At 33.0% G+C, this 24,553-nt stretch overlaps 1 protein-coding gene across 1 annotated transcript; it reads left to right on the top strand.

Moving 5' to 3' along the window:
• The first annotated feature begins 6,088 nt into the window (after positions 1–6,088).
• Positions 6,089–11,442, top strand: LOC136217064 (uncharacterized). The gene is made up of 6 exons (XM_066003644.1): positions 6,089–6,301; positions 7,914–7,996; positions 8,414–9,644; positions 9,779–10,234; positions 10,802–10,926; positions 11,011–11,442. Exons 3-6 carry the CDS (start codon positions 8,426–8,428, stop codon positions 11,293–11,295), a joined length of 2,085 nt encoding a protein of 694 aa, XP_065859716.1. The 5' UTR covers positions 6,089–6,301; positions 7,914–7,996; positions 8,414–8,425; the 3' UTR covers positions 11,296–11,442.
• Positions 11,443–24,553: the final 13,111 nt, after the last annotated feature.

The raw sequence follows: 24,553 nt of genomic DNA, 5'->3' as shown, positions 1-24,553 counted from the left end.
ATGTTGATTGTGTCCATTCAAACCTTTCTTTGTTAGGGTTATAACATAACCCTATTCGGTGATTTTACACATCGTGTTTAATCTCGAGATGGCACTTTGAGTCTGTCTTGAAATAATATAACATTTTCTATCGTATTTTAGGTTCCATAACTGTATACACGATTATAGGATAACCTTGTACAAAGAGTTTGAGACTAGAGTTGTAGGAAGAACATTGTTATATTATAAGGAGGTTCTTCGATCTTCAGGATCATAGGTATAACATAACCATAAAGACATATCTAAGTTGGATAGGCAGAGTGAGGTTAAGAACTACGCAAGCACGATTCTAACTTCTTAAATCATCCGCTAAGCCTATTGGTATTTCTTCGGACAATTATACAGTAGCTCCCATACATACAGTTATTGCATAACCTTATGTAACAGGTTTTTTGGTTGACAAATGTCAAGAGTGTAAAATGTCAACTGCGAGACTAAAATCCGTGCACCATACACATGATTATTGCATAACCCTGTGTAGCGGATTCACCAGTCGAAAAATATCCAGAAAATACTATTATAGAGATATAATGACATATATGAATAATGAAATAACTTCCATAACCATATATACGATTATAACATAACCTTATAAATTGGGTTAGAAATTAAATACAATTAATGAATAACTTATATCACCTAAGTTAATTTATTGAATTTATTTATAAAAAAAAATAATTTTATTCTGTGATACGAAAAGCTCAATATCAACTTCTTTTCCTTTTCTACAAAAAAAAAAAAAAAAAAAAAAGCTCAATATCAACCCTCAGAAGCTTATCCTTGTCGCGTGTTAGTAGTTCTTTGGAGTGTGTAATTCCGAACAAAATGACGGCGTAGAGAATAATGGTACGACTTCAAGATGAGGTAAAAATAAAAAACACTTTGATGCCTTTTGATTTTATTTTTCTTCTTGAATCAGAGATCATGGCCTCATTTAATTGGCCAGTGAAATCAGCAGCCTGCCCCTGTCTTCACCCTATCTTTACCCATTCCTTGCCTTCTCTCTTTTTGTTTTCTTATGTTGAATTATTGGCTCACATTAACTCATCCTTTTAATAATGCTAAATTTGGGTTCTGATATAGAATTACGGAAATCCAAGTAAAAAGAATTAAAAACCCATAATAATCTCTTTCAAAAAAATAAAAAATAATAATAATAGATAAGGTGTAAAAATAATAATTTTACTCCCAACGTTTTAAAATTAGACAATTTTACTTCTAATGTTGGAGGCCATAGCAATTTTACCCAAAGTTGTAAAAAACGTTAGGCGCTAATCGGACGGACAAGAACCTTGTGGATTAATCGGCGATTAGTTGGAGATTAATCGGGATTAATCGGATTTGTATTTTTGTAATTTTTATTTATTAATCAACAAATTATTGTATAAATTCAATTAAAATATGTGTTATACTATTGAAAAACAATATTATAAAATTATTTAATATAGAAAAATACGTATATTTGGAACATATATTTTAAAAAATGTGCAAATATCAACATTTTAATAACAATATCATTGAAACAACTCAAAAGTGAATTATAATAAAGAAAAATTTATATTTACAGTATTAAATAATTTTCTTCAACATCGGTTAGGCGGCACCTAAGCGGTCTAGGCGGCCTAGGTGGAGCCCAAACGGCTAAAAAATGTCTAGGAACTAAAAAAATCCTAAAGGGACTAATTGAAGAAAATCGGGACGGATTCTCGATTTCGAGCGCTTAGGCGGGGCCCTAGGCGGTCGAAGCGACCTTCGTTTTGAATAGTGATTTTACCCATAACGTTGACAAGTTGGATCAATTTCAGATATTATTATAAAACACAGATATTTTGTTCCTTATTCTACACCAATTGTATTTTAGTTCATTTTTTTTTGGATTTCATATTTTATATGATTTAATAATAGAATTGGAAATTAATATTTATAAATTCGGGAAAATATTTTGAATTTTTTGTCCAACTTGTACAATAGACATCATATTTTTAATTTTTATTTTTTTTCCATGTTTAATCATATGTTTATGATCTGTTACTAATAAGTGATAAAATGTTTCACATGTGAAGTATAGATGACAAAATTCACGACCGATAAAACAATTTGATGAATTATTTCTCAAATTGACTTAACTTGACAACGTTAGGAGTAAAATTGCTTGGCTGCCAACGTTATGAGTAAAATCGCACTATTTTAGACGTTAGGGGTAAAATTACTTCTTATCGCAAACGTCAGGGTATTTTTACACCTTATCCCTATAATAATAATAATAGTAATAATAATAATAATAATAATAATAATAATAAATGATGGTAAGGACTAAGTAAAATAATGATTAAATTACAAAGGCATAAAATTTTGGTAGTGAATTAAAATTGTGAAAAAGGAGATTATAAAAATGCGGATAGATATGAGACTCTCGAATTTTGGGTTTGGGAGTTCTGAAGCCGGTCTGTCTTTTATTCGGGTTTTCCAAATCTCCGGACTACTAAAAACAATGAGCCGTTTCTAGCTTTTCTCATTGGATTTGTCTAACACTTGACATTATATTTTGCAATGAAAATGTAATTAATATCATTATTCAAAAATAATTTTTTATTTTTCTTTCAATCCTTGTTAAATAACTTGATTTATGTTTTGAATATTACTCCATATGTTGTAAATTAATCTTAGAAAAAATTATCTTCTAAACACAATTTAAAATAAAAAATCATTTTTAAAACCATCATAAATAACTTTAAGAATTGATTTCTTCTCATAAATTTATATTTAAAATATATAAGGGTTTTTAAATATAACTTCGAAAAAAATGAGTTAAAATTAGAACTTAATCTAACCATTTTAATAACAAAAATTTAATTAACTAGTTATAATTTGAAACATGACAATTTCAAATTCATATTTAAATATAATAAATTATATTATAATTTATGATAAATTAAAAAATATATTTTTATTTCAATAAATCATATATCGAATATAATTTGTGATTATACTCATATTTAATAAATTGATTTAAAAACGTAATTTCTCAAATAAATCACATGTGAGATAGAAAATTTATATTCTAATATAATTTATAAATTTATTATATAAGGGTTTCTAAATATAACTTCGAAACAAATGAGTTAAAATTAGAATTTAATATAACTATTTTGATAAAAAAAAATTTAATTAACGAGTTATAATTTGAAACATGACAATTTCAAATTTATACTTAAAATTATATCTCTAATATAATTTATAATAAATTAATAAATATATTTTTATTTCAATAAATCATATCTCGAATATAATTTATGATTATACTCATATTTAATAAATTGATTTAAAAACGTAATTTCTCAAATAAATTACATGTGAGATAGAAATTTTATATTCTAATATAATTTACGAATTTATTAGAATTTCAGATATACCTCAGTTAAAGTTAAAAATTGTCCAGTACAAAAATGGATATTACAAGTTCATATAAAATAATATTATTATATTTATATTATAATTAATATTATAGTGCTTTGTTATTATATATGTATTGACAAATCATATATTTTATTTTTAACTGTATTAGTTGATAATCATCATTTCAATATTTAACAATGCATAGTTTTTTTTTTAAATATTACTTATCTATATAACTTCTCTTAATTATATTTCTAATGACAAGTAAGGTATAAATGGATGATGTTATTTTCGTATCTTTACTCGTTTATTATTAGAACTATTTATCCCATCTAATTATTAACAGGTATACATTCGAGATCCGTTCGTATCCCGTGAGGATTTTCTTACCTTTAAGCAATTAAATCAAACAAATTATGAATTAAACAAAAACAAATATATAACAAATATATTCCACAAATTTAACCAATAAGAATTCAAACATTTAAAGTTGTAAATCCTAAACCCCATGCCTACCTATTACATGTATTTTCTAAAATCATATTTCCATCCTAAAAGTATTCAAGTATTTATCCGAATCACTATCTGTACTCAATTGCACCAGAATAGAATCCGCGAATCAGATTGGACACTGTTTTTTAGGACAATCAAATTTTAGGGATTTTATTTTCCAATCCATTTCTCGATACTTGATTTTGTAAATTCCCGACTTTCAATCCAATATTATTAGAGATTCTAAATCCTTTCAATTGGAACAGTGCCCAACCCTAATTATTAGTAGCATTTCGTGAAATTATTTGGTGACGCAAGGATCATGATTGTAAATTGTTTGATGATCTTTCTCCGAGGAAGCTCAACGCTACTATTCTTAAAGAATTTGGAATAAGGTTTACTAAAATCTTTGTTGTTGAAATCTTAAATGTTTTTAGGGGTAAAGTGCAAAATGCCCCTGAAGTTGATATGCAGAAGCAATTTTATCCCTAGCATTGGCAGCCAAGAGTAATTTTACCCATAACGTTGACAAGTTGGGTTAATTTCAGATATCATTATAAAACACATATATTTTACTATTTTTTCTCCACCAGTTACATTAGTTCTAAAAAAAGATTTCACATTTTAAGTTTGTGATAGAATTGAAGATTAATATTTTTAAATTCACGAAATATTTGGATTTTTCTTTTCGACTCGTACAAAGTACAATATAATTTTTATATTTATTTTTTTCACGTCTATTCATATGTTTGTGATTTGTAACTAATTAGTGATAAAACGACGCGCATGTGAAGCATAAATGACATATTCATGGTTGAGAAAATACAATTTGATGAATTATTTCTCAAATTGACCCGATTTTCCAATATGAGAGATAAAATTGCTTTTAATTGTCAACATAGAAGTACAATTGCACAATTTTAGACGTGAGAGATAAAATTACTCTTAAATGTCAATCTTAAAGGTATTTTTACACTTTATCTCATGTTTTATAGAACTCCTTTCAGGACGTTCTCAAACGCCACTATTCTTGAAGAACTTGGAATATGGTTTATTACAATCCTTGTTGTTGAAATCTTAAAAGTTTTCATAGAACTCTTTTTCAGTTGAAAAACAACATCAACGGGGACATGTCGATGCCCTATATCGTGAAAGAAAAGAATTTAAATCAAAATACTTAATAACATGGGGTAATTAACATCCATGATCACAAAAGTTTGGATGATATTCTCAAAAGGCCACATAAATTTAATTTGTCTCAATAAAATTACTTAAATCTGTTTTTATCTCAATAAAGTTACTTTGGACGTTTTTCGATCATTTTTCTGCCGGAGTTGATTGCATGACATCTAATCACATGTCTCAACGTCATGTGGCATAATAAAAAGAATTTAACCACAAATTAACCCAAGTAAAATTTTAACCACAAATTAACCAACATGGCATATCGATTGTCAACTAAAATATGTAGTTACATTTTATTTAATATGTCAGGTGGTGCTGACGTGTCGTTGAGATACCACGTCAGCAATTCAGCGAAAAGATGACTGGAAAACTTTCAAATTGACTTTATTGAGAATAAAACAAACTTAAGTGATTATACTAAGACGAATTGAACTTTCGTGACATTTTGAGAAAATTGTTCAAACTTTAGTAATCGTCCACTAATTACTCTAATAACACGACTATATATTTAGCGAAATGCAGCCAAAGGAAGGAAAATCCATTACGAATATCGAGAAATTCTACCATGGTCTCGGTTCATTGGACTTTGCAATCCCAATCATCTCCCGATAAGATAGCATAATTTTTTTTTTAATTAGTTGGACCCATTGCACCCGACAAGTCAGAGAATCAATCTTTTGCAGCAGTACATGTAGTAGCATCCTGTCTAGCCAATTAGAAATTCACATACGAGTTTTATTTTTTCCCCTAATATATATATATATATATATATTTGTGAATAATGAAATTTAAAGTGAATTAATGTCATATGCAGTATTAAATGCATTGTCCCCCAAAAAAGGAAAAATATGGCAACAATATCCATATATGAATTTTGTATTTTACCTCATTAAGCAACAATTTCTGTCTGTATATACACTGCAATGACAATAGACAGTCACATCACATCATACTCTTTCCATTGCTTCTTCATCTTCTTCTTCCCCGAAACTTCACGCCCAAGTTGTGAAATTAGTTTTCTCAAAATTAGTTTTCTCATCTTCTATAAAACCAACAAACTTTTTCTCTCTTTCAGTGTCTATCTCTTACTCATCTTGCTAGGGTTTCCACAAAATCTTATTGGGTTCTATCTATCTGAATCAACGAGACTTTGATTGAAGCGAAGGCAGCCATTTTTGGATTCCTGAAGGTTAGTGGTTTTTTGAACTTTTCAAGTAAGTAGCAATTGTGCCTATTTAGTTTGATTTTGATACTTTTCTGTAGCTTTTTATAAACTCATGATTCTTATTAGTTTATTTGGGGGATTATTTCTTGGGGAAGGGTCTAAACATGTGGAATCTACCATTTTCACCTGTAATGCTGCTTGATTTTCTTGCTGTATAGTGAAGTTTAATCATTTGTTAGGGATTATTGAGTAGTGCTGTAATCAAGCGAGCCGAGTCTAGTAAATTGACGAGTTCGAGTGATCACTAGCTATTTAGTTTGATTTTGCTCATTTTCTGTAACTTTCTTTTATGAACTCGTGATTTTTATTAGTTCATTTGGGGGATTATTCTATGATGGTGTTATTTCTCGGGGAGGGTCTAAACATGGAAGCTACCATTTTCACTTCTAATGCTGCTTGATTTTCTTGTTGTATTGTGAAGTTTGGTCCTTTGTTAGGGATTACTGAGTAGTGCTGTAATCAAGTGAGCGGAGCCGAGCTTTTGCTTGAATCGTTAGGAAATTGATAACCGATGTTCATGAGCTATTTAGTTTGATTTTGCTCCTTTTCTTTAATTTTTTTATAAACTCATTATTCTTATTGGTTCATTTGGGGGATTAATCTATAATGGTGTTATTTCTTGGGGAAGGGTCTAAACATGTGGAATCTACCATTTTCATCTCTAATGCTGCTTGAGTTTCTTGTTGTATAGTCAAGTGTAATGCTTTGTTAGGGATTATTCACTAGTGCTGTAATCAAGAGACCCGAGTCCAGTTTTTGCTTGCTTATACTCGGCTCGTTAGGAAATTGACGAGTTCGAGCTCAATATGTTTTTCGTTATTTAGTTTGATTTTGATCCTTTTCTTTAGTTTTCTTTTTATAAATTCATTGATTCTTATTAGTTCATTTGGGGATTATTCTATCATGGTGTTATTTCTTGGGGAAGGGTCTAAACATGTGGAATCTACCATTTTCACCTCTAGTAATGCTTGATTTTCTTGTTGTATTGTCAAGTGTAATGCTTTGTTAGGGATTATTGAATAGTGCTATAATCAAAGCGAGCCGAACTTTTGACTGCTCGTACTCGGCTTGTTAGGAAATTCACCAGTTCGAATTCAACATACTATTCGTATTCATGAGCTATTTAGTTTGATTTTGATCCTTTTCTTTACCTTTTTATAAACTCATGATTCTCATTGGTTCATTTAGGGGATTAGTCTATAATGGTGTTAGGGATATTGAGCAATGCTGTAATCAAGAGAGCCAAGTCGAGCTTTTGCCTGCACATACTTGGCTCATTAGGAAATTGACGAGTTCGAGCTTAACCCGCTGTTTCGTGAGCTATTTATTTTGATTTTGATCCCTTTCTTAAGCTTTTTATAAACTCATGATTCTTATTGGTTCATTTGGGGGATTATTCTATAATGATGTTATTTCTTGGGGAAGGGTCTAAACATGATTTTCTTGTTGTATTGTGAAGTTTAATCCCTTTTTAGGTATTATTGAGTGAGTGGTACTTGTTTCTCTTTGTTAAATAGGTTATTGCTTCAATGAGTTTTCTGTGATTTCTAAGTTTCATGCTTTTTCCATTTTTCAGGAACATTTCAGATACACGGAGTATTAATTTCTTGGGGGAAGGCTCTAAATTAACCTAGGAAGCACCAACACGGTAGGGCACAGGTGCGGAAAACGAGATACTTCAAACTATTTAAACTATAAAAAAGCGGTTCTTATATTCTTTTCATTAGATTTTGATTTTTTTATGAGGGTTTTGTTTTATTTTCGTATACATCATGCTCTTCTTTTTCTAAAATTATTAAAAAATGCCCCCGTATTCTACTTAATTAATTTAGAATTAGTGTCTTCAAAGTTTTTGAGAAGTGTCCCCATTAGAAAAAAAGAAAACAACGTGTCCCATTAGAAAAAAAGAAAACAATGTGACACTTATTTGGAGTGTCAGTTGTGTGTCCCTAGAGTGTCCGATACTGGTACGTGAACCTCCTAGAAGTGTCGGTGCTCCCTAATTCTAAACACGGAATCTACTATTTTCACCTCTATTTTCCTTTATTAAATGATCTTTGCCTTTTGTTTCCATAGGTTTTTGTTCTAATGGAGAAAACTGCTGAGCATATAAAACCGTCTGAGGGCTTTCAATCGAAAAATAAACATATTTCTTCGCTTGGAAAATGGATTCAGAACTTCTCTTCGGAGCTTAATACAAGAGAAACACAATTGAAGGTGGCCCTTAAACAAATTGATGGACTGCTTCATTTGAAAAAGGAAGAATTGGATTCAGTGAAAAAGGAGCACGAAGAGTTCAGTAAGAACCTTGCTACGAAAAAAATTGAGTTGAGTACAATTAACAAGTCAATAGAAGAACAAAACGAAGAATTCAAATCAAACGAGGAGAAATTGTGTTTGGTAAGAATGAAGTTTGAGGAGTGTAGCAATGACCTTTCTCTGAAAACTAAGCAGTTAGAATCCGCGAAGAAGGAGCTTGAAGCGATAGAGAAGGAAGTCGAAAAGGCGAGAACTTCTGTTGCAAATTGCAATGAAGAACTTGAGGTGAAACACAAGGGTTTGGCTATGATAAAGAGTTTATATAGTGATTCCAACAGTGAGCTTGATTTGAAGCCGAAGCAGTTGGAAACGCCGCAGGAATTGGCCAACGTTCACTCTACTGAACTTGATTTGAAACAGAAGCAACCGACTGAAGATAAACATGTTGATTCCATCAAAGTCTTGAATGATGAGAACACTGAAGTACTTGAAGCTAAAGGGAAGCGATCTGACACAAATAATTGCTCCAAAATGCTCAAATTGAAACCGAAACATCTTGATTCGGTTGCTGATGAAGAGCTTGAACCCGAAGAGGAGCAGCAAGATGCAATAAAACAGCGGATAAAACAGCTTACTAAAAAACTAAGATCGAAAGAAGAAGATTTCAGTTCACTCAAAGCAACAATGAGAAGGTATTGTAGAGATCTTGAATTGAAAGTGAGGGAATTCAATGCTATTCGAAAATCTATTCGAGAGCGAAATGAAGAACTTGCAATGAAGGAGAAGTTACTGAAATCAATCCAAATATCCTGCAATCAGCTTATTTCAAAAGAGGGAGAATTTGATTCAATGCAAAGAAAGATTTGTGAATTGCGTAAAGAGCTCGAAGAAAAGGAGAAGCACTTCGATTCAATGAAAAGAACGTGGGAAGAACGCTCAAGGAAACTTGAAATAAAAGTGAAACATTTTGAAGCATGTATCATCAATCTTGATCAGAAGGAACAGCAAACTCTTGCTGTTTATCAGAATAGGCAGGCACTTGAACCTCGTAAGTCGTTTTTCGCTACCTAATGATCCCTAAATTCATACAGCAGGCTATATTTCGTGATTGTCGTATAATATGCAGGCTACATTTTCAACATTGATGCTTTGAAAATTCTGATCTATTTCTGATCAATGTAGATGATTTTCACCATCAACCGAATAATCCTTGGACTGCGAATCCTGAAAAGACGTGTCCGTGGATACTAACAGATGACACGGGCAACGATAGTTTGTTGCCTAATGAAGTTTTAGCTGCTCTAAACTCATCTCCAGACCCAGCAATGTTCATTTTGGGACTAAATACAAATCTCAAGACTAAGATTCTCTTAATGGAGAAGCTGATTGAAGTCTCACCAACAATAAGTCCCGGAGTGAAAGCTGAAGCTGCAAAGCTAGCTGTTTCGTGGAAAGCAAATCTATGCTCGGGAAGTGACAAGTTAACCGAAATTTGGGCATTTCTAATGTTTTTAGCTGCATATAAACTGGTGCATCATTTTGGAAGGGAGGAGATCTTAAAACTTGCTCTGGCTGTTGCTTCTCACAGATATGCTCCTCATGTATGCCGGCTCCTAGATTTCACGCATAATATTCCCGGTATTTTTTTTTTTTTTTGTAACTTTTGACTCCTTATCTGCATTATAATCTATGCTGCACGGAAACGGAAACTGAGAATGGTTATTTCTAAGAAATTGTAGCTAGGAAAGGGTAATGGAAACGATAAAGAAATGAGACAGAAAAGGATAAGGATATGAAACGTGGAAATGATCACGAATAAGAGTTTCCGTGCAACATTGCGATATGTATCTCTTGGTTAATTATAATTTGTAATTTGGTTTGATTTTATATGCTGCATCTTTTTTTGTAACTATGTATTCGTTATCTGCATTATAGTCTATATTGCACGGAAACAGGAAAACGTTATTTCTAAGAAAATGTAGCTAGGAAAGGGTTATGGAAACGAAAAAGAAACTGAAATGGAAACGGAATCGGATAGGGACATGAAACGTGGAAACACTAATGAAGAAGAGTTTCGGTGCAATATTGATTATAGTAGCTCCACTTTATACAAGAAGAATTTCCGTGCAACATTTGGTTTGATTTTATCTGCTTCATCTTTTCTCATTGATCGTCGGTTTCGATGTTTCTTCGTGTATTGTACAGAGATTATAGAGAGGCTTATTGAAAGAAAGCAGCACATAGATGCAGCTAGATTTAGTACTGCTTTCGGGATGCTTCACAAATTCCCACTGCAATTTATCCTGCAAAAATGCTTTGAATATATGAAGGTAATCATCAAATTTCAGTCTTCGATTACATGAACACGTGCTCTTAATTCGAGTTTGTTCGTTTGTTTGTTTCTTTATTCGCAGGAGAAAGCAATAGATGAAGAATTAAGTGTTCTTAAAGCCGTATTACAATGTATAACGGATTACAATCTGAGCTACAGATATGATACACAAAGCATTTATCGTCGCACTATTGAGCTCGAAAATGAAAAGGCATTGTGGAGCCGAGGTGCCTACTCACTTACCCCGGCTTCTTTCAATACTCAACAGAATTATCAGGATGCATCGCTATTCGAAAGTGACAGAAAGCGTGCTAGGACAGGTACATCTTATTTGCCTTATTATGGTACCAGTGGATCAGTGATATGAATCCTTGGATACTGCGGTAACAAATTGTAGATTCTTATAGCCTATGTTGCACGGAAACGGATGATTTGATGTAATATAGTTTTGTCGTGCTACTATGCTAAATGCGAATGTAGATTAGTGAAACAACTTAAAAAAAGTGTGAGCGTGTGTTTTGGTTTCATTTTCTTCGTTTCAATCGCGGGCAGTGTTAAAAAAATGAGAGTCTAGATGTTCAAAATCGAGATCGGTTTCGATTTTTTCTATTAGTGTCCAGCGTTTTTTTACAACCTCGATCACAAATCTTGCCTTTCAAATCCTAGTAGCAATATATGAACGGAGTTGTTATTCTTGCCTTTTAAAATCACGAAATCCTAGTAGCAATATACGAACGGAGTTTAATGGAGTTGTTATCCTAGTACCAATATACGAACGGAGTTATTTTAAATGGCAAGATTTTTCCTATTAGCGTCCAGCGTTTTTTTACAACCTCGATCACAAATCTTGCCTTTCAAATCCTAGTAGCAATATACGAACGGAGTTGTTATTCTTGCCTTTTAAAATCACGAAATCCTAGTAGCAATATACGAACGGAGTTTAATGGAGTTGTTATCCTAGTAGCAATATAAGAATAGAGTTGTTATTTTAAAAGGCAAGATTTTTTCTATTAGCGTCCAACGTTTTTTTACAATCTCGATCACAAATCCTGCCTTTCAAATCACAAAATTGGAAATATAAGATAGAAAGAGAAATAACAACTCTAGTATAAAATTTTATTTGCACTCTTTGCGCTCGATTTTTTTATTATTATTTGAACATTCTCCATTAAACTTAATTTTATTTGACTTTCAATTGAGCTCTCAATCGAATGCATACATCAAATTTTAACGACTTCGTAAGTGAGTGCAGAGAGTTATGACAATTATATATATATATATATATTTTTTTTAAAATTGAATGCTTGAGAGATCCTGTTAAAAAATGATAGACAATTGTAACATCTTATTTCACTCCACTTAGTTTACTAGAACTAACTATATAAGTTGGTGTATTCGAATGAAAACTTTATTCATAAGCCAAAATGTTTGGGACATTTGTTGAAAAAGGCTATGAAGTTCCAGCAGATGAGTCACAATTATCTATGGAGGAAAGAAATCGTCTTTAGAAAAATCGCAGAATGATCAAAAGGAACTTACTCTCATCCATCAAGGCTTGGATGAAGTCATGTTCGAGAAGATAATTGAAGCTACTACCTCTAAACGACACGTGAGGAATCCTACATGTTTCTTTTCAAGGTGAAGAGAAAGTAGTAAAGGTTCAACTGCAAATGTTGAGAGGAGAGTTCGAGTCTATAAAAACGAAGGAGACAAAGGCAAATACTGATTACTCATCCCAAGTGAAATTAGTCATAAATAAAATGCGACACAATATGGAGAAAAAAATTGAAGAGCCAAGAATTGTTGAAAAAATTATACGAACACTACTACCAAAATTTGATTATGTAGTGTTGTCCATGGAAGAATCTAAAGACATAAGCACGATGGCTATGAATGAAATTATAGGGTCATTACAAGCACGCGAAGAAAGTCTTGACAACAAAGACTTCATTTAAAGATAACGAAAACAACCGACATAATAACCAATCGTGAAAAGCACATGGTAGAGGTCGAGGAGGAAATGGAAGAGGATGAGGACATGGCAGAAGCCAAGGAAGAAGTGGCAATGCATACCAAAATAATGAAGGTAATACTCAATTAACAAGAGGCAGAACCCGATGACGTGGATGTGGAAGAGGAAACTGGAGGCCAACTAAAGGGCGCGACAAATCCAACATTCAATGTTACAACTACTCCTTGTTTGGTCACGACACAGTAGAATGTTGGAGTCCTTAGGGTGGACGAGAAAGCTAACAATATCCAAGATGAGGAAGTAACTGAAACAATGTTACTTATCTATGGAGGAGAAGAAAGTCGTGAGAACAAAATATGGTATATTGATGATGAAGTAACTGCAACAAGTAACCATATTTGTGAAGATAAGAAAATGTATGTGGAGCTGGATGAATCTGTTAGCGGTAACGTTGTATTTGGAGATTCCTCTAAGGTCCCCATCATAGGTAAATGAACCATTCTCATTCGGTTAAAAATTGGCACTCACTAATTTATTGATAATGATTATTAAATTCCTAACAGGAAAAGCAATATTTTGAGTTTGGAACAACTACTAGAGAAAAATTATGAAGTTCACACGGTGGATCAAAAACTACTCCCATTGAATGAGAAAATGAGTTGATCGCTAGAGAGCATATGTCAAGGAACAAAATGTTCACGGTCAACATCCAGACGGATGTGAAAAAAATATTTGAAAGCTTGTGTGAAGAGTTCCATTCGCTTTGGCATCTAAGGCATGGACATCTCAACGTTGGAGGGCTAAAGCTGTTGGGCCAGAAGAATATGGTGAGTGGTTTGCCTCACATTGATGAACCGCATCAATTATGTGAAGAATGTCTTATTGGAAAGAAATTTGAAGATATTTTTCTAAAGGAGTCCATGTCAAGAGCAAAGGTGCCACTTGAGCTCGTTTATACATACGTGTTCGGATGACACAACAGGAATATTACAAGCGTTTATTTGCGCACGAATACTCATTAATCAACCTCCAAAATTCAGGAAATTATGAAAAGTATGAAATAGTATTGTTGAATATAAAAAAATGAACGTTATAGTCAAATTTGTTGTTTAAATAGCAAACCCCACACTCTAACAAAACAGAAAAGGAAAGAAATGAAGAAAATTACATAAAAGGCCTCAAAATAGGGTGGGGCCCATAGTAAAGCCGTGGGTTTTGACCATTGGCTTGTTTAAAATAAGGTCTAAAAATGCCACAATCCAAAACTTCAGAACTTTGGAAAAATTACCAAACTTCCATCAGATCACATTTGTCTATAAATCGAATTACTTGACCTTCGATCGCATCAGCAGACTAATGACTCCAATGTCCTTGGGTAAAAATAAATATTTTTTACTTTTCATTGATGATTATAGTAGTGTTGGCCCAAAAAATAAAATAATTATTTTTATGTATATAAAAAGTTTGGGTTATGTTTTTAGGGTATAGTTTATATTTTCTAGAAAATAATGCACGTGTAAGCTGACCTGCAACCCATGAGAGAGTCCGACAATACGCGGGATGTGTCCTCCATACGCAGCGCGTAAACAAGGCGTCCAGAGAAATCAAACGTTAGAAACTCAAATACGCAGCGCGTCCTTCCCGTTACGCGGGGCGTACTTTCTTACGCGGGACGTACTTGCCAATACGTCATGCGTAAGACGCATCCGCTGAGTGTTCCAAGATCAGAAGCTCCAATACGCAGGGCGTATCCACCTATACGCAGGGCGTACTCTTTCCTACGCGGGACGTAACACCAGAGGCGCCACGCGCAGATACCATCAACGAAACGCACAAGCTTCAAGACCTCTAATACGCAGGGCGTAACCAACGATACGCGGGGCGTATCGCCTCTTCCGGCAACAGTTGGAAGCAGTCAATGGAAGTTGAGGTAGTGGGGTGATGTGGCATGAAGGTAGTTGTGTTAGTTGGTTAATAATTACCAAAATGCCACTCCAAAATACTATAAATAGACCCCCTCCCCTTCATAAAAAAACACACTCAACACACATACAAACCCCTCTCTAAAGGTTACTCTCAATGCTCTCTTTTTAGTTTTTAGTTCTTAGCTTCTAGTTCTTCAAGTTCTTCAAAGTTCTTCCTTTCGTTCTTCGTTTTTCTTAGTTTTAATCCCTCATTTAGTCTCCTTTAGCCTTAATTCAAGTTCCAATAGCCTCTCTTCAAGTTTTTTCGATTCAATTTAGTATTTCTAAACTGTTACTCTGCTCAATTTTTAATTAGAATTCCATTTCCAAAGTAATTTTCCAGATTCGTCCAATTATTTTCAAAGCCCGGTTTCGTCCATTTAACGTCATTTTTTGCCTTCGATCCCTTCAACAAAGTTGTTCATGACGCTCTGAAATTAAATTTAGCATTTTGATTCACTCAATTCCGTGTCCAGAAACTCCGTTTACAAGCTGATCTTTGTACCCCAAATTCTTTTAGCTATTCTGCCCAGAATTTCCCAGATTCGACTAGTTGTTTTCAAAGCCAGATTCCGTCCATTTAGAATCCGTTTTAGCCTTCGATCCCTTATAGAAAGTTGTCCCTGACTTCCCGAAGTTAAATTTAGCCTATTTACTCGTCCAATTCCGTATTCTTAAGCATCCAAACGAGCCTCCCGAAGTTGAGGGTTAAATCTGCCCCATTTGCCTACCAACGTTTTGCCATTGCCAAGATCATATACCGTACGGGCCCGGCCGGTTGCAGCTCTCCAAGGACCTCGCACCGACACCAAAATTCAACATCAATCCGAGATAGCTATTGTGGCTCCGAGTTTGTTGTTGAATTCCAATTTATTTTAATTGCATTTCAATTCCTTGTATTTGATTTGTTCTTCCAGTTCAATTGAATTAGCTATATGTTTAGTATAGAAGTTCTTCAATTGTAATTCATTTTCAATTTCATGCTTACCTCAAACACATGTATTCAAACCTTGATTTACATCAATAAAATACCGATTTTTCACCAAATCTCGTGTTAATTTCGCACCTTCAATTTCTTTATTTTTCCGTCTTCAATTTACACGCTTAGCTTAAATAAAAACAATTTATCTCGCAAAGTTTCTATAACGGCGCGAGAGACCCAAGATGGACTTTTTCAATCCTTGCGTCCCTCGCCAATCGCTTCGATTTAGAATTCATGTTTTCGGCGCACAATTTCACAAACGTAACCGTTTTTCATAATTGAGGAATAATTCCTCTGGCACGCCCGCACCCTAACCACACGTGACAAGGTTGAAATTAGCATATTTCGAAAATATCGCTAACAAGTAGAAAAATATGGGTCTATTTTTTGAAGGAAGAATCTGAAGTGTTTGGAGCATTAAAAAAAAGGGATAATTACTAATCTGATCCAATCAAGGACCCCAATTTACATATCTAACCCACCTTATCTCAAAGTTACCAAATTAGACACTTTCATCCTTTTTGGACAAAACTAACCTTAGTTCTATTCGATGAATCGGTCGATCTTCTTCTTCTTCTTTTTCTTTTTCTTCTTCTTCTTCTTCCTCCTCCGCTTCATCCGCATCTTCTTCTTGTTGTTCTTCTTCTTCTTCTTCTCCGTTTCAACTTCTCCGGTTCATCTTCTTCAAATTCTGATACCAATCGTTAGCGATTTTTGAGATTTTTTGACATATTATGTTCAATTTCCCGTACAAATGGTATATTTTTTGCTTATACGCTTACTTTTTCTCGTTGGTTTTGCCTCTTTCTTCATCTCTAATGGTATCGTTTCAATTTCCTTTATTTTCCATAATTTTTTTCATTTTCATCCATTGTTGTCGCATTTGTGACGAAATGAAATGCGACAAGAACTGTCGCATTTCCGTCACAAATGCGACAAGAACTGTCGCATTCCGTCGCAAATGCGACAAGAACTGTCGCATTTGTCAATGCGACAACTCTTGTCGCATTTGCGACGAAATGCGACAGTTCTTGTCGCATTTGCGACGGAATGCGACAGTTCTTGTCGCATTTATGACGAAAATGCGACAATTTCGTCACAAATGCGACAACAATGGAGGAAAATGGAAAAAAATTATGGAAAATAGAGGAAATTGAAACGATACCATTACAGATGATGAAAGAGGCAAAACCAACGAGAAAAGCAAGCGTATAAGCAAAAAATATACCATTTGTACGGGAAATTGAACATAATATGTCAAAAATCGCTAACGATTGGTATCAGAAATTGAAGAAGTTGAAACGGAGAAGAAGAAGACGAACAAGAAGAAGAACAAGAAGAAGAAGAAGAAGAAGCGGAGGAGGAAGAAGAAGAAGAAGATCGATCGATCGATTGATTGATTCATCAAATAGAACTAAGGTTAGTTTTGTCCAAAAATGGTGAAAGTGTCTAATTTGGTAACTTTGAGGCAATGTGGGTTAGATATGTAAATTGGGGTCCTTGATTGGGTCAAATTAGTAATTATCCCTTAAAAAAATTGAAAGAACTCGTGGAGAAAGAAAATGGCTATTTCATCAAGGCCCTAAGATCTGATAGAGGTAGTGAATTAATGTCCAAATACTTCAAGCAATTCCGTGAAGAACATAGAATTCATCATTTCCTTTTAGTTCCGAGATCGCCTCAACAAAATGGTGTCATTGAAATAAAGAACCAGATAATGCTTAACATGGTAAAAAGTGTGTTGAATTTTTTTCTTGCTGAAGGTGTTATAGACCGAAGTAGTAGATTGTGCAGTCTACATATTGAATCAATCTCCAATAGTAAGTGTTTGAGATCAAGCACCTTAAGAAGCATGGAGCGGAATAAAGCCTAGTATTTGTAATTTATGTGTTTTTAGAAGAATCACATATGTTCATGTACCATATAAAGAAAGAAGGAAGCTTGGTGAAAAAAGCAAAAAAATACTTGTTCCTGGGATACTCGGAACATTGTAAAGGATACAAGATGGTTGATCCTCAAATGCAGAAAATTATCATTAGCAGAGATGTCACCATTGATGAAGAAGCTGTGTGGGACTGAGCATTGACAAAGAAAATAACTACAGTTTTATCGTTTCACTATGGATAAAAACAATGATCATAAGGAACCAAGCACAAGCATAACATTGGCATCCAGTTCGAGAGTACCTTCTAGTGAAGGAGACAGTTCGAATGGAAGTCCAAGTAAGAGACCTCAAAAATTCAGATGTCTTGAAGATCTATTTGATGTAATAAGAAATCTGAATGTTGAATTAACTCTTTATTGTCATTTTGTTGACTCCGAGCCAATAGATGCTAAAGAGGCTATCAAAGATGAGCGATGGAGAAAAGCCATGGAGAAGGAGATTCAATCAATCAAAGAGAACAAAATGTGGGAGTTGAGCTCACTTCCACTTGGCCAAAAACCCATTGGAGTTAAATGGGTGGTCAAAGCAAAGAAGGGTGCAAAAGGTGAAGTTGTTAAATATAAAGCTAGAATGGTGGCGAAAGGGTTCAGTCAATGACCCGAAATGGACTACAATGAAGTTTCCGCTCCTGTTGCAAGAATGGAGAGCATTAGATTGGTGATCTCATTAGCTGCTTAACACGATTGGAAGACTCATTAAATGGATGTCAAATCAGCTTTTCTGAATGGATTTCTGGAGGAGGAAATTTATGTCTAGCAACCACTTGGGTATATTGTCAAAGGCCCTAAAGATAAAATGCTAAAACTAAAGAAGGCACTGTACAGTCTCAAGCAAGCACCATGAGCATTGAATAGCCGTATTTACAAATACTTTCAAGGAAATGGTTTTATCAAATTCCTGCATGAACATGCCCTGTATGCAAAAGTGAATGGTGGAGATATGTCGCTAGTTTGTTTTTTTGTGGATGCTAAGGGAATAATTCTAAAACATTTAAAGATTTCAAGAAAACAATGGCTTGTGAATTTGAGATGACCAATATTGGTTTCATGTCCTATTACCTTGGAATTGAAGTGAATTAGAATGAAGACGAATATTCATTTATCAAAGTGGTTTCACAATTGAAGAAGTTCAAGAAATAGAAAATTGCAATTGCTTTAGCACATGAGTCAATCCTATGATATTTTGAAGCTTAATTAGATGTCTCAAATATTTGACTTGTACAAGACTAGACATTCTCTATGTAGTCGGTTTGGTGAGTCGACACATGGAATATCTTATGGTATCACACTAGAATGCAGATAAATGGATTCTCCATTATGTTAAAGGTACAACTAATCCAAATCTCATGGTTTCAAATTAGTTGGATACATGATAGCGATTAGGCCGGTGATAAAGATTACCGAAAAAACCACAACATGTTTGTATTTTTTTTTCTGAGTGATAGGCATTCACACGGAGTTCAAAAAAGCAAGCGACTATAACATTGTCCACCTGCAATACTTCAAAACTGAATATGTTACTATAACATCATGTGTGTGCCATGCAATTTTGGTTGTAGAAAATGTTAAAAGAATTTTAGATGACTGAACATGATCCAACATAAATTTTTATAGGCATCAAGTCTTCATTGGCACTAGCAAAAAATCCATTGCTCCATGATAGAAGCATATTGATATAAAGTATCATTTTATTTGAGAATGCATTAAGCAAAAGGAGGTGAAATTAAAATACGTGAAAACTTTATAGATATGTTTATAAATCCGTTAAAATTTGATGTGTTCAGTCGAATAAGGGTTCAATTAGGAGGCATAAAAAATTAAGTTTAAGGGAGGATGTTAAAATGATAATAAAAAATAAACTTATTATATTAAGAGAATGGAAAGGTCAAATATCTCCATATCTAACAAGAGAGAGAAATATACATAATCAGCGGCCTAACTATACGAGGGTATTTATGGAATATAAGTTTTATATTTAGACATCTTTTTTAGTTATTTTTTTTTCATTTCGCTCAATTTCGTGCTCAATTCCTCTTAATTACTCTCGATTTATCTAAATTTATCTGAATGTCCCAAAATTTCGCTCAACTTCTCTATAAATTCCTCACAGTCTTTCTAAATCCTCTAATCATCTCAAAATTTTGCTCTAACTTCTCTATAAATCCCATTACCCTCTCTATCATCTCAATCTCTCTAAAACCTCTCAATTCCACTCGATTTCATTGTGATTCCTAAATCTTACTCCCAATCTTGAATCCTAAACCATTAATATATTAATCGAATCCAAACACTGCCTTCCACGACTTAGGCCATGTTCTTTGTTACTTAATTTCAGTATCAATCAATTCAGTTCAGTAGCATTTAGTTTAGTCCAGTTCAGTAATTTATCATTAATTATTATAATTATAATTATTTATTATAATTATTTTTTGTTATTGTTATTATTATTATTATTACTGTTAGAACCATTATTATTTTTATAAGATTTTTTATTTTAATTATTGCTATTTTTAAAAGATTATATTATTATTTAAGTATCAATAGAGTCCAGTTCAGCTTTTTTCAGTAAAAAGAACAGAGTCTTAGACCTTAAACTTGAATATATGTATATATCAATGGAAAATGAGTGGATTTCTCCATTATTGAATAATTTTGTTAAAGTAAAAGCTAATTAATCCAATACTTATTATTTCACTAATATTTTTAATTATGTATTCAGTGAAAAGTGAGTTGATTGATTTCTGCATTACAAGCAACAATAATTGGAGGAAGCAAATGCTTTGCGAACTCAAGTCAATTGATTTATTTAATTTGAAATTAATAGTTCGGATTGTAAAAAATTGTTATTTATTTTGACAAAGAATATTTATTTTGTAGATATTATTTATTTTGCTAAAACAATTTGATATTTATTTTGTTGTTGGTAATAAAGTTTTATGTAGCAAAGATTATTAGAGATTTTATTGTTATATTTTTCTTAGATGTTATAGGAATGAATATTATTTACTTAAAGTTTGTATGACATTTCATTTTTATATTTTATTATCTTGCAAATTATATTTTTGATTTATTTTTAGAATTAAAAATATTAGATATTTATTCGAATCACTAGGTTTTATTAAACCAAAATCGAATCCCCAAAATCTCCTGGATTGGGCCAAAATTTTAGGACAATCCAATTCTGGAGATTTATTATTTCAATCTAATTATAGAGGTTTCCGTTTAGGAATTCATGAACTTTGATTCAGTACTGGAGACTCATGAATCCCTAGATTGGACCAAACTTTGTCCAAACCTACTAGATACTATGCAAATATGTTTGTAATCAACAATTTCCTTCTCATTTACTTTATGCAGATGATTTTATTATTTCGCAAGACTACACTGAAGAATATGCGTACTCCTTCAAGTGTTTTCCTTTTTTATGGAAATATTTCTAGGCAACAAGTTAATTGGGAGAAATCTAAAGTAAAAGTATTCAAGTATTTATATGAATGACAAAATATTTATACTCGATTGCACCGAAACGGAATCTGCGAATCAGATTGGATATAATTTTTTGGGACAATTCAATTCTGAGAATTTAATTTTCCAATCCAATTCTCGAGATTTGGTTTTGTAAATTCCCGACTTTCAATCCAATATTAGAGATCTCTAAATCCTTGGAACGAGCTGTGTCCAACCCTAATTATTAGTAGTATTTCGTGAAATTATTTAGTGACGCAAAGACCATGATTGGAAATTATTTGATGATCTTTCTCCGAGGAAGCTCAACGCCACTATTCTTGAAGAACTTGGAGTAGGGTTTACTAAATCTTTGTTGAAATCTTATTAAAAGTTTTTATAGAACTCTTCCCATAGATGAAGACTTGTCGATGCACTATTTCACGAAACAAAACAGCTTAAATCAAGGCTTAATACATCATTTGCCCTCTGAACTTGTCCAAAATGGTTGATTGGGCCCCTGAACTTTCAAAGTGTCTCGATAGCCCCCTGAACTTGCATAAAATGTTCAGTAGCTCCTTGAACTTGTGTAAAATGTAATCAATTAATCATTCAGTGGTAAAAAAGTAAGTCAAATGCGGAAAATATGTTACACGTGCCCTAGAATGTTATTCATACTTCACACAATAGATTAAAACATGTTAAAAAAAATTTCTTACTTATTCAATAAAACATTTTCTTCTCTAATATTATAATCGCATACCCCGATCTTGGTCGTTTTACTTTTTTAAGATACGTGCAACATATCTTCCGCATTTAACTTACTTTTTTACAACCGGGTGATTAATTGATTACATTTTATGCAAGTTCAAGAGGCTAACTGAACATGTTATGCAAGTTCGGGAGGCTATCGAGATACTTTGAAAGTTCAGGGGGCCAATCAACCATTTTGGACAAGTTCAGGGGGCAAATGATGTATTAAGCCTTAAATCAAAATACTTAAAAGCATGATGATACATTTATCGAAATGCTGCAAAAGAAAAATCCATATAACAACACAAAACCTTAGTCCTGAAATCATTTGAAGTCCGCTAACATGAACCGTCGTACAAAACTCCGTGAAAATCCGTAAAAAAAAAAAAATATATCTGTGGATTGGTATGAATTTGTAAGAATTAAAGTTAAGTGAATTAATACAATTCTGACTATAAAATAGAAACAATATCCATATATGGAATTTATTTTTGACCTTATTAATCAATAATTTCTGTCTTTATACACTGCAACCACAATATATCACAGTTTTCTTTCTTCTTCCGTTTTCTGTGAAGCAAAGGCAGCCATTTTTGTATTCCTAAAGGTGCGTTTCTTATTTTTTTCTTTTAACTCCAGTGATTTTCGTGATTTATGGATATTAAATTGATATTTTTTCGAGTATTAATACATTAAAATATATATTAAAACACCATTATTATGAAACTTTTGATGTTTTCCGGTGACCACTGGATGCTCAAACCCCCCTATTCCCCAGAATCTGTCATGTTTGGAATCTACCATTTTCCTCTTTATCGTGCTTCATTTTCTTGTTGCATTCTCAAGTTTATTGCTTTGTTAGGATTACGGGTAAATAATTTATTAGTCTCTCTTTTTCACCCAATATACTGTTTAAGGTATCTATTCGTTGTCACTGTTAACTTTAACAGACAGATAGAAAATAACAGAGTAACATTGATAATTTTGTATCGCACTATGACTGTCCTGAAAGTTGAGATATGTTCGGTTAAAAATTGAAAAAAATAGACAAAATGACCATAGAGTTAATATTGACAAAAGATACGGAGTGTTCTTCAAAATAAATGAACTGAACAGTATGTTTTTGCTTCAATGAGTTTCTGGGATTCCTAAAAGATAGACACAATGACCATAGAGTTAATATTGACAAAAGATACGGAGTGTTTTTCAAAATAGATGAACTAAACAGTATGTTTTTGCTTCAATGAGTTTCTGGGATTCCTAAAAGTTTGGTGCTTTTATTAGTGTATATATATCTATGCTTGAAACTCATGAATCCCAACACTTCGTTTGAAGTAATAGTTTCTTGGCGAAGCGTCTAAACCTAGGAAGCACCGACATGGATACTCGTACAATATGGGTGAGTGTGTGGAAAACCACATGTTTAAAAAATATGATACTTGGAAACCGTGATACTTCGAACTATTTAAACTATCAAACAATGGTAACGGCTATATATTGGTTTAATTAGATTTTGATATTTCAATTTTTTTATTAGGGTTTTGTTTTATTTTCGTATATATCAACTTCTCTTTTTTCTAAAATTATTAAAAAAAATACCCCTATATGGTACTAAATTAACTTAGAATTCGTGTCTTCACAGTACTCGAGAAGTGTCCTCATTAAAAAAGAAAAGAAAAGAAAACTAGGGGACACTTATTTGGAGTGTCCATTGCGTGTCCAATGAACCTCCTAGAAGTGTCGGTGCTTCCTAAAGTCTAAACATAAAATCTACCATTTTCATTAGAAGTAGCAATTTTTAACACGAAAACACGATTTACAGAGATAACACGATACGATTTACACGAAAATAATTTTTTTTAGCATTTATAACATATAAAACCATATGGAACATATATATGAGATAACACGATTTTGACACGAAACACGAAATTGCCATGTTAAACATCCCATGTTGCTAAATGAGGAAGCTATATTACTCCTTAATACGTGAGACAATCATCACTATTTGAGGTACCTTTTGGAGTGAGTTAGACTATCAGAGCCATGATTCAATACTAGGGCTCCTGCTGATATTAGCGTTACGCACCAAATGAATTGGGCGTGAGGGGGCATGTTAAACATCCCACATTGCTAAATGAGGAAGCTATTTGACTCCTTAAATATGTGAGACAATCTTTACCCTTTGAGGTACCTTTTTTAGAGAGAGTTAGCCCTTTGTTTACATGCGACCTCTAATTTTCACCTCTATTGAATGGTCTTTGCCTTTTGTTTTCATAGGTTTTTGTTCTAATGGAGAAAACTGTTGAGCATATAAAACCGTCTGGTGGCTTTCAATCGAAAAATAAACATATTTCTTCGCTTGGAAAATGGATTCAGAACTTCTCTTCGGAGCTTAATACAAGAGAAACACAATTGAAAATGGCACTAAAACAAATTGATATACTGCTTAATTTCAAAAGAGAAGAATTGGACTCAGTGAAAAAGGAGCATAAAGTGTTCAGTATAGAGCTAGCTAAGAAAAAAATGCAACTGAGTGCAATTAACAGGTCAATAGAACAACAAA

This window comes from Euphorbia lathyris, chromosome 2 (genome assembly GCF_963576675.1).
Source record: "Euphorbia lathyris chromosome 2, ddEupLath1.1, whole genome shotgun sequence".
Taxonomy (NCBI): Eukaryota; Viridiplantae; Streptophyta; class Magnoliopsida; order Malpighiales; family Euphorbiaceae; genus Euphorbia; species Euphorbia lathyris.
The sequence above is the reverse complement of the archived record's forward strand: the minus strand, read 5'-3'. Positions and strand labels throughout refer to the sequence as shown.

Bases quoted from the DNA above. Each gene is read 5' to 3' on its own strand.
- LOC136217064 (XM_066003644.1), top strand. From the start codon at position 8,426: ATGGAGAAAACTGCTGAGCATATAAAACCGTCTGAGGGCTTTCAATCG. The intron at 10,235-10,801 runs GTATTTTTTTTT...TGTATTGTACAG, and splicing joins TTTCACGCATAATATTCCCG to AGATTATAGAGAGGCTTATT. The intron at 10,927-11,010 runs GTAATCATCAAA...CTTTATTCGCAG, and splicing joins AATGCTTTGAATATATGAAG to GAGAAAGCAATAGATGAAGA.